The sequence below is a fragment of the Oryctolagus cuniculus genome, chromosome 6 (genome assembly GCF_051225735.1).
Source record: "Oryctolagus cuniculus isolate XC-2025 breed Fujian yellow rabbit chromosome 6, ASM5122573v1, whole genome shotgun sequence".
NCBI classification, from domain to species: Eukaryota; Metazoa; Chordata; class Mammalia; order Lagomorpha; family Leporidae; genus Oryctolagus; species Oryctolagus cuniculus.
In genome coordinates this window covers 111,270,155-111,287,229 of record NC_142872.1, presented here as the reverse complement: position 1 = coordinate 111,287,229, position 17,075 = coordinate 111,270,155, and the positions used below count along the sequence as shown (strand labels likewise).

The window sequence follows — 17,075 nt, the reverse complement described above, 5'->3', positions numbered from 1 at the left end:
CACTTCATCCTTTCATTTTCTTGCTTTAAAATGTTGCTGGAACTTACAGTGTCAAATTATAATTTAACAGTACATTGCCTTTTTTACCCTTGCCAATTTTCTGAGTTTTCAACATATACCTATTAAATATTTTGCAATTCCTTTAATTTTTAACCATTACTTGCATTTTAACTAAGCCCCATAAAAAATGTGAAAGGACTTCATGTACCCTTTGGATATTTTTATTGCCTTTGTGATATGTTTTTAACCATTCTTTTTATTCTTCTTTTTAAAGTTTTATTTATTTATTTGAAAGGCAGAGATACATAGAGAGGAGAGAAAGAGAAAGAAAGAGAGAAAAAGGAAGAAAGAGAGAAAGAGGGGGAGAGAGAGAGAGAGAGAGAGATCTTCCATTCGCTGGTTCACTCCCCAAATGACTGTGACAGCTGGGGCTGGGCCAAGCTGAAGCCAGGACCAGGAACTTCCCCTGTGTGGGCGCAGGGGCTCAAGCACTAGGGTCATCCTCCACTGCTTCCCTAAGTGAATTAGCAGGGAGTTGGATCAGAAGTGAAGCAGTCAGGACTCGAACTGGTGCCCATAAGGGATGCCGGCACTGCAGGCAGAGGATTAACTGCTACACCACAGCACACCACCCCCCCCCATATTTAGCCATTCTTAACCTTCAAATATGTCATATGCAAGCTCTCCTTTGTGATTGTAATGACATTTAAGATCTCTAGGCATTTGGCGAGATTGCTCTAGATAAACTAAATTAAAATATATTCGTGGTGCACTTATTACATCAAAGGAACAGTGTGACAAAAAAATAAAAAGAATTCTTGTAGGCATATCTTATGACAAGGATAATAGTGCTTCAAAATAATTTTTATTGTATTGGCTGCAATCCCTTGTCTGCTTTTTGCACTTTGTGAAGTTTCATTTTATTCAGTTAACATTGTGCCACATTTCCTATGTGGTGAAAATATATAATCCTTGTTGAAAATCCAAGAGTCATTGAGCTACAGAACTGGTTCCTGAAGAATGTGTGAGAGAGCACTGTCCACATAAACAATATGATATTTAGTTTTAGAAAATATGTAGTGGAAGCTAAAGTATTTGACTTCCTCCATGTAGCGTCACAATAATCTGAAAAATGAGTCACATTTCCTTTACCACTAAGAGGTAACTATCTCTCCGTTGCTGGTTTTTACCCTCCAGGTAGTTCCAGGAATTTTATCTAGATAGTAGAACATCCTATATATTTTCTTATGTAGACTGTGTTATAAGAATGCTCATTCATATTCTAGAGATATGTGTTTCTGTCTGAGGGGTTAAAATGAAAAGATTTCCAATTTCTATATCTTTTTTTTTAAAAAACAAAGATTTATGTATTTACTTGAGGGGCATAGTTACAGACAGAGAGAGGGAAAGACAGAGAGAGGTTCACTCCCCCAGTGGCCACAAGAGCTGGAGCTGGGTCAATCCGAAGCCAGGAGCCAGGAGCTTCTTCCAGGTCTCCCATATGGGTGCAGGGGCCCAAGCACTTGGACTGTCTTCTGCTGCCTTCCTAGACCATAGCAGAGAGCTGATTGGAAGTGGAGCAGCTGGGTCTCGAACCAGCAACCATATGGGATGCCAGCACCGCAGGCAGAGGCTTAGCTCTCTACTCCATAGTGTTAGCCCCCCGATTTCCATATCATGAAAATTTTCATGATCTAATTGGCTCCTCAGAAGAAATGCAGGTTTCAGGGCCAGCGATGTGATGTAGCAAGTAAAATGGCCACCAGTGACACTGGCATCCTACATGGGTGCCGGTTTGAACCTTTGCTTTCTACTTCCAATCCAGCTCCCTGCTAATGCTCCTGGGAAAGCAGCCAGAGGATGGCCTAAGTGCTTGGGCCCCTGCACCCATGTGAGCAACCTGGAAGGAGCTCCTTGGCTTCTGGCTTCTGGCTTTGGATCAGCCCAGCTCTAGTCGTTGCAGCCATTTAGGGAGTGAACCAGCAGATGGAAGATCTTGTTCTCTCTGTGCCTCTCCCTTTCTCTCTCTGTAATTTTGCCTTTCAAATAAATAAATCTTTAAAAGGAACAAATGCAGATTGCATTGGACATAGTTTTACTATTTGACCCACAAAGCACACACAGAAATGTCGACTGTATACAATTTTTACTGACTGTTCTTCATGCACACTGTTCTTCTGGATACTCAGAAGAGCCACAGCAGGTGCACAGGCAATCAACATTCATTTCCTGCCTTCCTGCCTGCAATTGTTCCTTCCTCTAAGCCACTTGCATGCTACCATGAAAACCACTCCCTACAACAAGCCATCTCTTGCATGTGGAAGTGTGTGGTAGTGGGGAAGGGAAGAAGTCCTTCATTGCCTGTAGAATAAAATATCAAATGCTGAAATCTGTTTGTGTTTTTTGTTCCCTCCCTCCTTCCCACCTTCTCTCCTTTCTTCTCCCTTCCTTCCTTTCTTTCCAATTCAGTCTGAAAGAGAGTTGGTCATAGAAGATAGAGGGAGGATGGCATAAACCCCAGGAAAGTCAGAATCCTAGCAGGTTGAAGAAATCATCTACTCAGATAGCAGCAGCCCCGGTGGATTATGGGAACCTAGTTGGGACGAGGAGGGCACCAGCATGGGTTGAGGGTGTGGGATGTAGATAGTAACAATGAAAGAAGACTGGTTATATGCAGGAGCTTCAAAAAATTGCTGGAAATGCATATTATGGAAAAAGTATGCATAGATTTCAAATTTACTTTGTATTAAACTAATCTTTTAATTTAATTGTTCCATTGACTTTTGGAAGTATCCCTTATTTAGGATAAAAGGAGAGAGTTCTTACTGATGGGGGATGAAATGACAAATATGGAAAAGTAGAAACTAAAATGAATGCTACGTTATTTAATTGAATTGGAGACAGTGTTAATTCATGGTGTGAACACATAAAATAAATATAGTAGGTGAGATATATGCGTATTTGTAGGTATGTAGATAGACAAAGAATATGTACGTACATGAATACATTGAGTAGCTCTGCCCATGAGAAGACCTGGAGGCATCCATATCCCAGATTTTAGTTTCTAAATATAATTCTTCACCAAAAGAGGCCAGGGCTCTGTGGAGAAATGACTGATTCTAGGGTTCAGAAGCATAGGTCCAAAATGGGCCTGGAATGCTTTGTTGTTCAGAAAATAAGAAAACAGGCAAAGAATGATGGAACAGGTCAAAATGGTAGAAACAGGTGACTGCCTGATCAAATCTTGGACAGGTGAGTGCTTGGTCAAACTGGCAATGAGAACATAATAATCAACTGTGATAATAAGGCTATCTTCTATTGCATAAGAGAGTAACCCATGAGCCATCCTAATATAAATACATACTAAATAAATAAAATGGGAGAGGAGAAATTTTTTATTTGCAATGGAATGTCAACTGTGACTGAATAAAGAGTGATGGAAATATTTTAAAAAATTAAGCAATTATCATAGCAATAATTATTACAGCCAAGAAATATGAAGTGTACCAAAACTAGTATATTAAAGCTTGATAAATAATAAAATATGTATAGTTTGATAGCTCCTTACAAAATACTTATTGATAAAAAGAGAAGAAGGCCGGCGCCGCGGCTCACTAGGCTAATCCTCCACCTTGCAGCGCCGGCACACCGGGTTCTAGTCCCGGTCGGGGCGCCGGATTCTGTCCCGGTTGCCCCTCTTCCAGGCCAGCTCTCTGCTGTGGCCAGGGAGTGCAGTGGAGGATGGCCCAAGTGCTTGGGCCCTGCACCCCATGGGAGACCAGGAGAAGCACCTGGCTCCTGGCTCCTGCCATCGGATCAGCGCGGTGCGCCGGCCACAGTGCGCCGGCCGCGGCGGCCATTGGAGGGTGAACCAACGGCAAAGGAAGACCTTTCTCTCTGTCTCTCTCTCTCACTGTCCACTCTGCCTGTAAAAAATAAATAAATAAATAAATAAAAAATAAAAAGAGAAGAGAGATTAACTTTATGGTGGAGAATGTGGCAGATATCTTAATCAAGTGATCAAAGTTGACTTTCCCTGTAACAGGGCAATTACAATATCTTGTATAACTTGATAAGATACAATGAGATATCACAGCATCATTTGTCATATTTCTGTCCCTCTCCCCCACAAAAAAAAGGAGGGCATATCCTGAATCTAATCATGAGGAAATAGAAAAAACTATTTCTACTCTTATGAACATAGCATGTCCATCTCTGGTTCTAGGGTTTGATGGTGTTATGCTGTATTCCTAGGAGGTCTTAGAGCTTCATTTTATTATGAAAATGCTTAAGCAACATCATAACATTTAATGCTGTCATGTAAGTGTATAGGAAATATCATAACATTTAAAATTTTAAATGAAATTAAATATGATTTCAAACTTTCACTCTTTAATTTGGCACAGAAATTCAATCCCAGTCTCATGTGTTCAATTGATCACAGTGGCTGTTGAGATGCTCAATGCCAAAGTCCAAATTTCATTTGAAGGTAGAACACTATCCTTCTGTGACACTTCTTCATGCAGGGACCTTAGGCTAGTGCTTCTAAGGCCATGATGGTGTGTGTCACAGGGACTTGAATCTCAAGTACTTACAGAACGCTTTTATCCACTGTCTCTTCAGGTCATTTCCTCGGTGTCCAAGGAAGCTCATCTTCTTCCCTAGTTTTAAGCTATTTCCCATTTCTACTCCCTAAGAAAGATCCAGGTAAGAGTGTTTTTTCTATACATCTGGGAACTTCCATTTTCAGTCTAGAAGCATGAAAATCATAGATAACCAATCAAGAAAAGGGAACCCAAGCTCATGACATAAATGCTTATCTGTCTACCTCATTGAAATCCTGGAAGGATGTTTTTCACTCTTTTGAGCTTCTCACAACCTTGAGTATAAAACACTAATATTTCAACCAACTAAACCACCAAATTGTTCATCCTCTAAAACAGAGGTAATAAGGTCATTTTAAAAGATTTTAAGGTGGTAAAAGGCAAGATGTAAATATTTTAGGTTTTGCAGGCAATGAAGTTTCTATTGGAACTATTCAGCTCCTCCATACAGCACAAAAGCAGCCTAAGGTCACATGTAAACAGATGAGCATGGCTGCATTCTAACGACATTTGATTTATGGACACTGAAATAATGAATTTAGTAGAAAAATCACGTATTACAACCTGTTGTGCTTATTTTGACTTTTCCTCCCATTTTATAAAGTAAAATATTCTTAACTCTACCCAAAAGTGAGTGGTGGTCCAGATCTGGCTTTTGGGCTGTAGTTTGCTGGTTTCTGCTCTACGACAATCAGATGAGAATAGTAACATATGTGTTTTTAGAATTCAGAATCATTTCCTTTCATAAACATCATACATTTGTGCATTGACCATAGCTTTTGTCACTTTCTGTCAAGAACCACCATTTTGTATGTACTAACCATCCAGGTTGTGTCCTCCTTAAGAGAAGGAAGTGTGTACTTCCTTTGACCTCCCATAGAGCCTAGGTGTTCCAACTATTTTGATTCAAGGAAATTGAATGCTGGGGAGAAAGATTAGTTGATTGTGGAGCATCATCAATGCAAAATGGGCTTTGCTCTGGTAGAGGGCTGTGCATTGTGTTATGTACGGTTTAATTGTGCATTCCCTTTTTTCTTCTCCAGAGCTATCTTTGTTTACTTGTTCAGTTCTTTCCAAGGCATCTCTTTGAGGACCAGGTCTTTGTGAAGAGCTCTGCATTGATGAATATCAGAGGAAAACAAAGGTTTCCAAAAGATGTGGGTCATGTTTTCCATTTATACATTTTTATTCATATTTAAGGCTTTTAGAAAAGCTGGAAATATGATTTTGCACATATTTTTAAAGACAAGAAAACCTTGAAACTTTTTTCTTCTATACATATGGTCATTTGGTTCATATGTAAATACAATGACTCTTAGAAAAATAGCATGTTTTCTTTTGTCTTAGTTAAACCTTATGTCTTCATGTTTTTTTTTTTTTTTTAAGAAAAGATTTATTTATTTAAAAGCAGAGTGAGAGGTAGAGGGAAGGACAGGGAGAGAAAGATCTTCCATTTACTATCTCACTCTTCAAATAGCTTTGGTTTTACTTCCACACATAATGGATATTTTATACTTTTACCAGCACTTTAAGGTGTCTTGAAAGGTTGATTTTGTTTAAAATATTTATTTATTTATTTATTTATTTGACAGAGTGAGACATACCAACAGGGGAGGGGGAGGTCTTTCATCAACTGGTTCACTCTTTCAAGGACCAGAGCTGGTCTGGGCTAATGCCAGGAGCTGAGAACTCCACCCCCGTCTTCTAGGTGAGTGGCAGGGGCTCAGGTACTTAGGTCACCTTCTGCTGCTTTCCCAGGTGCATTAGCAGGGATCTGGGTGGGAAGTGGAGCAGCCAGGGCTCTAACTGGTGCTCTGATATGGGATGCTAGCCTCACAAGCCATAGCTTAACCCTGTGTGCCACAACGCCGGCCTCAAGGTTGACTTTTTTAAAAAACACAAAACTTGAATAAACATACATTGACAGGTAATCATTTCTCTTTCCTTCTTATTTATTTACTTTTTGTGATGGCATCAGCAGAATTAAGCAACTCACTGTAAAAAGTGGCTCATCTTTCTAGAAGCAGGCAAGTGGCTGATTTGGCAGAAAGAGGACTTGACCAAGAGCCAGCTGAGATGCATGCGTCTGGCTTTGTCTATTATATGCTAACTAGATGCATGACTGCTGGCAGACAGCTGAAGTCCTGAGCCTTGCTAGTATGTTTAGTTGCAAAGGGGTTATGGTAATACAGCCTCATTTTGGTACTTGGAACACAGTGTAGGCTGAACTCTTTCGTAAGGAACAAAATGACTTATAAATGTCAGTACTTCTACATTTGTTTGAAATGGCTTTTGCTGTGATCTCAGCAAAGTATGTGGAGAAACGTGTGAAACCGTTTGCTTCAAGGGGAATGTCTTCAAAGAACTGAGTCTGTTTTCTGAAATACCTCAACCTAAAACATACGCAGAATAACAGAAGGCAAAAGTGTTTCGTTTTTCTGAGTTCCCTGATACTTGCTTCATTGTTACTGTTTCACACTACGTCTGGCTTCTTTACCTCCTCCGTGATGTCACAAGTTCTCTTTTTTGAAGCAAGGAAGTTGTAATGAATGAAGCATTCCTAACTTCGCCCGTTACAAACTTTCCCTTCGGAGACGACTGAGATCTCCTGCGTCTTACCGACTTTTTCTCACACCAGCCCAGCTCCCGACGTCCCTCAGAGGTGCGCAGCACCACCTGCTGGGAGCGTGGGCCGAGCCAGGCAGGAGCGGCGCCGCAGGGCTGGCTGCCTGGGAGACGGCCTGGGCCTCCACGGCTCAGGGGACGCCACATGGTTTCCGTACACGTGAATCACCCCGGGAAATGCAGACTTGGCTACAGCTCGCTTGGATGGAGAAGAGGCCCGAACCCCAGCCTAAAACAAGGGACTGTAGCGGCGCCGCACTAACCGCGTGGGAGGGACCTCGCTCTAATCGCCGCACCTCAGTCGCTGGAAAACTTGGCTCTGTGGGCGGGACTACGTCAAATGGGTGTGACCCGCTCTGTGGGCGGAAACACTCCTGGGGCGGGGCTTCGCTGTGTACGGACGGGGCTCGGGGCGGGGCTTCGCCCTGTGAGCGGGGCTTCGCTCTGTGGGCGGAAACACTCCTGGAGGCGGGGCTTCGCTGTGTACGGACGGGGGCTCAGGGCGGGGCTTCGCTCTGTGGGCGGGAGCCGGATCTCCCCGGAACTTCCGGGACTATGTGCGTGCAGATGGCGTCACCTGGACCTCCAGCTGCAGCACGCGGGGATTTAAGGTTTGATTCGGGAGAGATTCTTCTCGGGGGTCGCGTGAGATGTCCTGTGGCTGGGGCAGAATTGGACCATCCTCGTGCCGCTGTGGCCCGGAAACTCGGTTCTGTCGCACTCTGCTTTATGTGGTCTTAATGGGTCGCGGTCTTACCGGCCCAGGCCCGAAACCTCGGTGCTTGTTGGGCTTTCTTCCGTTGGCAAGGACCCCAGCTTGGGCCCGTGTACATAATGATAACTGTGAACTCGCGGTTTGGCACAAGATTTCCCTGCCCCTCCCACCAGGGTGTTAGTTTCTCCGAGAACCTTCCGAATTCTCGCTCGTGTCCCCACTTGTCTGCTGCCTCTAACACTTTACTGTTTTCCTGTCTCTGTCCCAAATGCAAGTATGTCTGTCTCACTTGTGTACACAACTAGTACTCATGATGAACGCATACCAGATAAGCAGTTGGATTTTTGATACCTGTTGAGGTTTAGATTAATACGAAGGTTTTATTATGTGTATTTTATGCTTCGGTTCATAATCATATAGTTTCCCTTTTTTTGTTTTAAAGATTTATTTATTTGGAAGGCAGAGTTACAGAGAGGCAGAGAGAGATCTTTCATCTGCTAGTTCACTTCCCAAATGGTTGCAACAACTGGGGCTGGGCAGAGCTGAATCCAGGAGCCAGGAGCTTCTTCCCTGTCTCCCACGTGGATGCAGGGGCCCAAGGACTTGGACCATCTTCTACTGCTTTCCCAGGCCATAGCAGAGAGCTGGATCGGAAGTGGAGCAGCTGGGACTAGAACCGGGTCCATATGGGATGCTGGAGCTTCAGGCCAGGGCGTTAACCCGCTATGCCATAGTGCCGGCCCCATAATCATATAGTTTCTATTGTCTTCATTTTCTTTAGCTAAGGGTGCCATTAGGGCTCCAAAGTATTGCTCTCTGTTAATTACTTTTCTGAGGCTACGCTGAAGGGTATACATTAACATTAAGAGATACAGCGTGAGGGGCCAGCGCTGTGCCGAAGTGGGTGAAGCTGCCACCTGCCGTGCTGGCATTCCCATATGGGCATTGGTTCAAGTCCCAGATGCTACACTTCCGATCCAGCTCCCTGCTGGTGTGTCTGGGAGGAGAGCAGAGGATGGCCAGGGTATTTGGGTCCTTGCACCCACGTGGAGACCTGGAGCAAGCTAAGCTTTGGATCCACCCAGCCCCGGCCCTTGCAGCCATTCGGGGAGTGGACCAGCAGATGCAAGCGTGCTAACTGCCTTTCAAATTTTTTTTTTTTTTTAAAGTCAAAAGAGATACAGTGAGAGCAAAGGAAAGAAAGGAAGAATGGGCATGAGTCTTCAGAAAACAGTAAGCAGGCTAGATTGGTTAGTGCAGTAAACAGGCAAGTTACAGATGTCTTTGACCGATGTAGGCTAGATTTGGGGTAGCAGTAATATATAAGGCCACAGCGTATTGCCAGTTATGCATTCAGAGAGGCACTGAAGATCTTTGGGATTTCACCCAAAGCACTCTGCAAAACAGCCACTGTGCAAATATCTTAAATCAGAGGTTAGCAAACTTTATGTTAAGGGCCAGACAGTAAATATTTTAGGCTTTGCAAGCCCTGGTTGTAAACAAAACTACCACAGGAGACGCAATTTTGTTCCAGTAAAGCTTTACCTGGAAATGACAGGTGCCTGGCCCAATCTGGCCCACAGGCAGTTTGCCAACCTCTGGTTTCATCAAATGCATATAAAGGACTGCAGCACTAAGCCTGTCTGTTTTTGTATTGCTTTCTAGTATATATATATTAGAGCTGGTCTCACATGGAGGTTGTACTTAAGTCAGGAAAATAACCTGAGAGGGTAGAAGTGTAGAATCAAGGAATGATTTTGATGGGATGCACAGGAGAGAAAGGGAGCATAAAAGGAATGAAAAAGTAGAGTCCATAAACTGCTGGGAACCAGAATATAATAGTAGTTCAAAGAGTAGCAAAGAGAGGGACTGTGAAGATTAACACTGTCAAATGCTGCATATCATACACAGGCTAAATAAAGTTGCCACATGCAATAATTTCCATTTCTTTCACCTCTACTAGATTTTTCTACTCTTTGCATTATGCATCCCTAAGAACACCCAATCAGTGTCTGTGGGTTGAATTCATTATTACACATAGGTAATGAGATGAAATTTCTTAATACTTAATTGGTACTTCACTTTTAAATCGATGAACAGTTCATATCTCTCTTTCCTAGACAATGGCCAAGAACAAATTAAGAGGACAGAAGTCCAAAAATGTATTTCACATAGCCAGCCAAAAAAACTTTAAGGCTAAAAACAAAGCAAAACCAGTTACTACTAATCTTAAGAAGGTGAGTATTAACATTCTGACTTCACTGGTTACAGGGAAAGCATAGTCTTGAAGCTGCTGAACAACTGGATGCTACTGTTTAAAACAGAAGTTCTTATTTTTTCTACAAGATGTTAAGCATGTTTACAAAAATGAAAAATTTCCCTTTCTTGATTCAGATGCAAGGAAAAAAATTTTAATTATTTATTTTTATTAAAAAGTCAGAGAGCGTGAGAGATCTTGCATCTACTGGTTTACTCCTCCAATGCCCACAACAGTCAGGCGTGGGCTAGGACAAATTCAGGACCCAGGAACTCAATTCAGGTCTCCTACTTAGCCCACTACTGCTGCTTCCCTGGCCTCATGGTAATTAGAAGCTAGAATCAGAAGTGGAGTGAGACTTGCGCCCAGGCACTCCTCCAGTGTGGGATGTGAGTATCCCAGGCAACATCCAAACGACGTCAGTTGTCTAGCCCAGGAAAAAGCATTTTAACTGCAAACCGTGTAGGGCTTCATACAACAAGTTTAACAGCTTTGTTAAAACAGATAACTAAGACACACATACACACACACACACACACACACACAAAGGGATGGGAAACAGATCTTAGCTCTGACAAGTGCCTTCTAACAGCGTAGTCCTGAAATGTCAGAGAGCACCCATTCTTCTTAGTAATATTACCTCTGAATGTGTCTAGAACTCAAAAACCTATTAAATAACGAAGTATTTTTTCCTAAAACACAAAATTTGCAAAGGGTTTGTGGTGTTGGCATTTCAAAATACTTGTAAAATACCTTCATCAAGATTAAGTAAAATTCTTTACAAAAAATCTTTAAGGAAACGTTTTCAATGTTCAGTAGTAGGTAAAGCCAGCTTTCCAGGACTCAAATTGTCCTAATAGTCCATTTTATGTTTCAACTTTTATGAGCTAGCTGTTAAATAAGCTTGATGGGAGTTTTATGACTTTGTAAGGTGCAGGATATGACGAGGATTTGAGGACAGTTTTAAACAGGACTGTTTTCATAATTGACATTGAAACCAAGGTCTGAAATGATAAGGAGCTAGCACTGCAAAGAGCTGGGAAGTGTTGGAAGGAGCATATTCTAGGCAATTATCTAGAGATAACAGCAAGTGCAGAGGCTTTGAGCGAAGCGGAAGTTTAGTATATTTGAAGAACATTATTTCGTTTTGATAAGAGGTGCTAGAACCTTTATGTATGCTGACTGGTAGGATCTGAGAGAGGGAAAAAGAGATCTGTGGGTAGGCAGCATGGTTGGAGAAAGTATCAAATATTTGTCTCAGAAAGTGACCTAGAGGCAGCATTGTGGCACAGCGGATTACGCAGCCACCTGCAATGCCAGCATCCCATGAGTGCTCTTTCAAGTCCCAGCTGCTCCACTTCCAATCCACCATTCTGCTAATGCTCCTGGGATGCAGTGGAGAATCGCCCAAGTAATTGAGTCCCTGCCAGCCCTGTGGGAGACCCAGATGGAGTTCCAGGCTCCTGGCTTCGCCTGGCCCAGCCCTGGCTGTTGTAGCCATTTGGGGAGTGAACCAGCATAGCCACATCCAAAGCCTTTTGATTGAAATTCCCTAATAAAACTGTAACAACTTCACTAATTATCTCCATAAATTGATATTTTGGTAAGAATTTTTGGAGTTTTAGGTTTAAGGTCAGAGTTGAACATAATTTTATCTGTAGGATTAATGCCATTTTTCTTTTTCAAAAGATAAACATTGTGAACGAAGACAAAGTTAACAGAGTGAACAAAGCTTTTATAAATATACAAAAGGAACTTGCAAACTTCTCAAGGGGCCTTTCTCTGGAACCGTTACAGAAAGAGCTGGTAAGTAGAACCATTTGCTTCTGTTATGGCTAATAAATTAAATCCAAATTTTCAAGACCTATAAATTGAGTAAAAATTTTAATGGTTAGCCTTCTAATATACTTGGCTACAAGGCGTTTACAGCATATTGGTCATATTTCGACTCTAAAACACTGAATGTGAATATAAGAATCTGTTCTACTTCCAAAGATATGGCTAGAAGATATTAAATTGGATAATAAATTATAAACAAGTCATTTTATCTGCTATTTTAATCTAATTTTTAAATGTAATACTCTTCTTTCTTTAGATTCCTCAGCAGAGTCATGAAAATGAACCTGTTAATGTTGATGAAGCTACAAGATTAATGGCTCAGTTGTAATGCAGCATGATGTGATGGAATTCCCCCCCCAAAAATTCAATAAATTGTTTTATACAATTTTATTTTTAAAAATCTTGTTAATATACAGGTATTGGCACATTTTAAAACAAACTACAGATCTTTCCCATATAACCTAGGAAAGTGGAATGTCAGAAGTTAACAAAATGTGATAAACTTAAAGTGCTAAAACAGAAGGCACTTCACAAAATCTGTTCACTGAAACAGTTATAAATCCTCATTTACATCCTTCACTTGTAAATGGCAGTGAATGTCTGGACTCAAGGACATATAAAAGTACAGTTTCATGGCAGTAAAAATACAAGATAAACAAGTGTAGGGCCCTTGGCCAACTTTGTTTTCAGTGACCTGAAGTCTCTTTAACTTTCCTCTCATAAAGAAGAATAAAACAGATTTTGAATTTGAAAACAAACAAACAAACAAACAAAAAACTCTCAGAATGTAATTACATGGGTGTGGAGGTTGGTTATTAAAGCCCTTTGTTTTCGTAGTTAAAGTTTTGTGAAGTAAAAAAGAAAGTATTAGGAAAGAACACTTCAGAATCAGTGAACTAAAAAGGTGTTACATTCAGTATTTTAAATACTTAGGTTATTAAGAAGTCTAAATGTTACACAGTTAGAGGTAGATAAGAGTCCCAAGTTTCCATGGAATCTAATAATTTAGTATCTGGACATCAAATAGATCACAGACTCCTTCATTATCATCTAAATTAAAGTTGTAGTCATCTGCTGGGGTAGGAGAAAGCCGTAAGAGAGGAAACACTGCAAATAAAAAACAAATTTAATGTTAAAGACAGGTAATGGTATTTTAACAAAATATTCTCAAACAAATCAACCCAAATTGAGTTGCAATATATAAAGTAGTGATCAAATTAATTATGTTTTTAATGTATGTTTTGGAATATTCTTGCTTAAAGATAATTTATGCACTGATTATTGGTACTAGCTTAAAATTTTTAACCTGTTAGGTTAAAATTTTTATTAGTTGAATTTCTCACTAAAGTACATGATTTTAAAACACTGATCAATTAGTTTGTCACTTTGAAAACATGTTGGTGTTTTCTACAAAAATGGTAAACCCTTAAGTGAGCTGTTTACTAATTCAGCTGCTAACACTTCCTGGTCTCTGCTGTATTTGTTAATGGAACCAGGATTCTGAATCCAGGAACCAATAAGCTAAGCACAGATATTAATAAAACAATTAGCATGTAATAGCTAACTTTTTAAGAATTACTTCAGATTAGATGCTGACATGGCTAATGTTAGAAGTTTGGTGACTTTACAATGGCAGACTGAAATAGGCCATGGTGTGAGTATTCACAAAATTGGGTTTTCAGATCATCTGCTCATTTAGACATACTTTTATCCTATTCTTTGGGGCTAGACTTGAGGTTTATTTAGTGAAGGTGGTAAATAACCCTTACGGATTCCTTCTTGAAATGCAGGCAAAATGAATTCAGAAGGATGGTTATTATTTACTGTAAATTATTTTTAAGGGAAAAATTTCATGAATCATAATAAAGCAGTTAGTAAATACAGTCTATTCATTTCTTTTAAATTGTGTTACCTAATTTATAAGATAGAAAGGAAAAGTTTAAATTACTTACCATCAGAAGACATCAACTCATCAATGATATCTCCACTAATAGATCCTACTGAAAATAGAAATGTCATAAAATTTTATTAATTTCTGCTTACATATTTTCACAGTAAAACAGTCACATCAGCAGTTTGACAGTGCAAAGTTAAAGTACTAGAACATTATGGAAAGATTCTTTTCATGAACATCTGTTCTGTGCCTGGCATTACTTTAAGCTTTCAAAGACAGCCCAATCCTCATTATCTCTACAAAACCAACTCGGTGTTACAAAGTCTATAGTGTAATTCTCCCGGTCTCCAAACCTTAAAACTTCAACATTACTTTCCATTCCTCCTGTTACCTTTATCTCTAGATCTTCCACATTAAATACTACTTCTTCTACCTAAACAACATTTCTCAAATCAATTTATTACTACTTTCCAATCCCTCTGTCATCACCCTATTTTAGCCTTAATGGTTTCCCACAGTTGCAACTGCAAATATGTAATTTTCAGTTTCCATAAGCTTTGATCTCTACTTCCCAGCGCCAAAAGCATCTTCTATCCTAATCATTTCGCTCCTGTGCTTGTATAATTCTAATTGTGATACTTCTCTGGTCAGAGATCTTCACTGGCTTATTGGCTGACATCTTAACTCGTTAGTCTGATAGTCAAGGCTTTCTCAAATCTGGCCCCAAGTTACTTTACTCAAGTTTCCAAACATAGTATCATAAACAGAAACTAAATATCCGGTTCTCTTTAAGTGATCTGTGGAAGCTGATATTGATAGACTAAGCTAAATGAGAAAGTTACCCACTTTATTCATCCCAGTTAGACCTTAGATTATAGGTATTTTTTTTATGAACATGTCCATTTTGTCCATTTATTAACAGCCATGTAGGCTTTTTAAAGAGCAGGGGAAAGGTGCGTTACCTCACTCCGGGGAACACTGACTATACGACAGAACCAATACTGGTGCCAATATGCCTCTCTAATCAGCTTGAAGGGCGTGTAGCTTTCCAGGTGGGCCTAATGGGTCTGGGCCACACTGGGGAGCAGTTTACCTGATTGGCAGAAGGCATGGATGGGGAGAAATGTGCTTGGGCTCAGGCTAACTGCTGGGGTTGCCCTAATCCCTCTTCTGTTTTAGGTGAGTATGACCCTGCTTAGCATGGCACAGCAACATGCTGCAACCCACAATAAGCTTTGGGTTAAACTGAAGGGCACCTAGCACGGGGATTAAGGCAGGGAGGAAAAAGAGCAAAGGGAAAAATGGCCGGGCCCACCATGTTTCAGGCTTTTCTGACTGGCAGGTGGGTGAACAGGTGTGGTCAGGCAGGGTCATGAAATTGTAGAGGGCGCGGGGACGTGGGAAGGCATCTTCCGGCTCACAAATCTGATCCTATACACCTGCCTAGAACATTCCCCTTTCAGACTCCATTCCCTTAATCCTAAGGGGTGATGGAGGGAGCAGAATCATCACGTCTTCTATAGCTGCTTCCTGCTTATGAGGGGCGTGGTGCAGGCCCTGCCTGTCTTGGGTCTGGAAGTCTCTATGCCTGTCTCCTCTAACAAATTTGCCTTGTGAGCTGGAGTCCTTTCGGTCCCCTGCATGGCCAGTTACTCCTAGATGTTGAGTTCTGGGAAATAAAATTTGTTAATTAGCATGAGCTTTTTAAGGACTGAACTTTCTGTTGTGTACCCCTCTGCCTACAGCATGGAAATATTCCTAGGGAAAGGAAAGAAGGGAAGGGTATGGGCAACAAAGATCCATGTCCAGTTAAATCTTTTCAGCTTCATTTTTAACTACCGTGAACTCCCAGAGTAGCAGCAATGAAATACATTCCATAGGTAAAGATAAAGAATTTGGGGGCCAGCATGTGGTATAGCAGGTAAAGCTGCCGTCGGCAGTGCCTGCATCCCATAAGGGTACCGGTTTGAGTCCCGGCTGCTCCACTTCCAAACCAGCTCTCTGCTATGGCCTGAGAAATCAGTAGAAGATGACCCAAGTTCTTGGGCCCCTGCACCTAGGTATGAGACCAGGAAGAAGCTCCTGGCTCCTGGCTTTGGATTGGCACAGCTCCAGCCACTGTGGCAAACTGGGGAGTGAACCAGCAGATGGAAGACTCTCTGTGTCTGCCTCTGCCTCTCTATAACCCTGCCTTTCAAATGAATGAATAAGTAAATCTTAAAAAGAATTTGGAATCTGTACTATACAGTTGTTAATGATCTGCAGTGTGTCATCTTTATTAACACCATCATTCATTCATTCATTCACTCAGCAGTCGAAAGACTCTGTACCATGCTCCCTTTGTTTGGAATCAGTAAGGAGTTGCTAAATGCCAACCGTTGGAACCAGGAGAAATAATTGTGTACCAATGAAACATTTATAAATTCAAGAATTGTGGTACCTACTCCGCATGCCCAATTTTTAGTGTTTTGACTATTTGTCATTTCATAGATGGAAATAATATAGGAAAGCAAGATATCCTAAATAATTGGAGTTGGGACCATTTATCCACTCATAAACTAAGTTTCTCAACAAAATATAACAAGGTAGGGAAAGAGGCATGAATTCTATACTTTTTTGTAAGGGCAGTTACAACAACACGTTTCAATCATTTATCCTATACTTATTACGAAATAAAAAAGCCTTAGAAAGGTGAACCTCAGATAAAAGCTAACATGTGAATAAGAAAGAAAAGGCAACAAATTTGACTTAGCTAACCAAGAAATAGAATCCTAAGGAAAACAGCCACCTTTGGCCCATAAACATCTTTCCCTTGCTAAGTATTCACTGTTTAACACACAGTCTCAGCCACGTTACCTTGTATCTGGATATTTCTGATTTGTGTATTTCACAAATACACATACACACATATGGGGCAGCCTCAAAAAGTTCGTGATAATGAACCAAAAAGATGCATTTTCCATGAACTTTTGGAAACTCCTCTCAAAAATACAAATCTACAGGATTGTAGATAGGATCTCTTAAAATCTTCCTCATATCTATCCCAGTGCTATAGACACTAGAGTAATACTGTTGAAAAAGCATTTTACTATTTTGCCTCCTGTATTAGGTAACTGGATAGTATCACCAATGACAAGTTCA

The 17,075-nt window shown here is 40.8% G+C and overlaps 2 protein-coding genes across 6 annotated transcripts in view; one reads left to right on the top strand and one right to left on the bottom strand.

Moving 5' to 3' along the window:
• Positions 1–7,663: 7,663 nt before the first annotated feature.
• RBIS (ribosomal biogenesis factor) lies at positions 7,664–12,440 on the top strand. The gene is made up of 4 exons (XM_008255699.5): positions 7,664–7,840; positions 10,065–10,181; positions 11,891–12,007; positions 12,297–12,440. Exons 2-4 carry the CDS (start codon positions 10,068–10,070, stop codon positions 12,366–12,368), a joined length of 303 nt encoding a protein of 100 aa, XP_008253921.3. The 5' UTR covers positions 7,664–7,840; positions 10,065–10,067; the 3' UTR covers positions 12,369–12,440.
• Positions 7,779–17,075, bottom strand: part of E2F5 (E2F transcription factor 5) — a 31,576-nt gene continuing 22,279 nt past the window's right edge. For 3 of the 5 annotated variants that reach the window (XM_089335480.1, XM_070075834.2, XM_089335482.1), the window contains exons 7-8: positions 13,993–14,040; positions 12,413–13,147 (exon numbers count right to left, since the gene is read on the bottom strand). In XM_089335480.1, the coding sequence (XP_089191606.1) occupies positions 13,038–13,147; positions 13,993–14,040 (158 nt within the window). In that variant the 3' untranslated portion in view covers positions 12,413–13,037. Of the gene's footprint in view, positions 13,148–13,992; positions 14,041–17,075 lie in introns of all 5 variants that reach the window. The other 2 variants (XM_089335481.1, XM_051843872.3) reach the window with 2 other exon arrangements.

What these genes read in the sequence shown, in the direction of transcription:
- RBIS (XM_008255699.5), top strand. Translation starts at nt 10,068, where the DNA reads ATGGCCAAGAACAAATTAAGAGGACAGAAGTCCAAAAATGTATTTCAC. An exon ending in TTACTACTAATCTTAAGAAG is followed by an intron (nt 10,182 to 11,890) that starts GTGAGTATTAAC and finishes CTTTTTCAAAAG; the next exon opens with ATAAACATTGTGAACGAAGA. An exon ending in AACCGTTACAGAAAGAGCTG is followed by an intron (nt 12,008 to 12,296) that starts GTAAGTAGAACC and finishes TTCTTTCTTTAG; the next exon opens with ATTCCTCAGCAGAGTCATGA.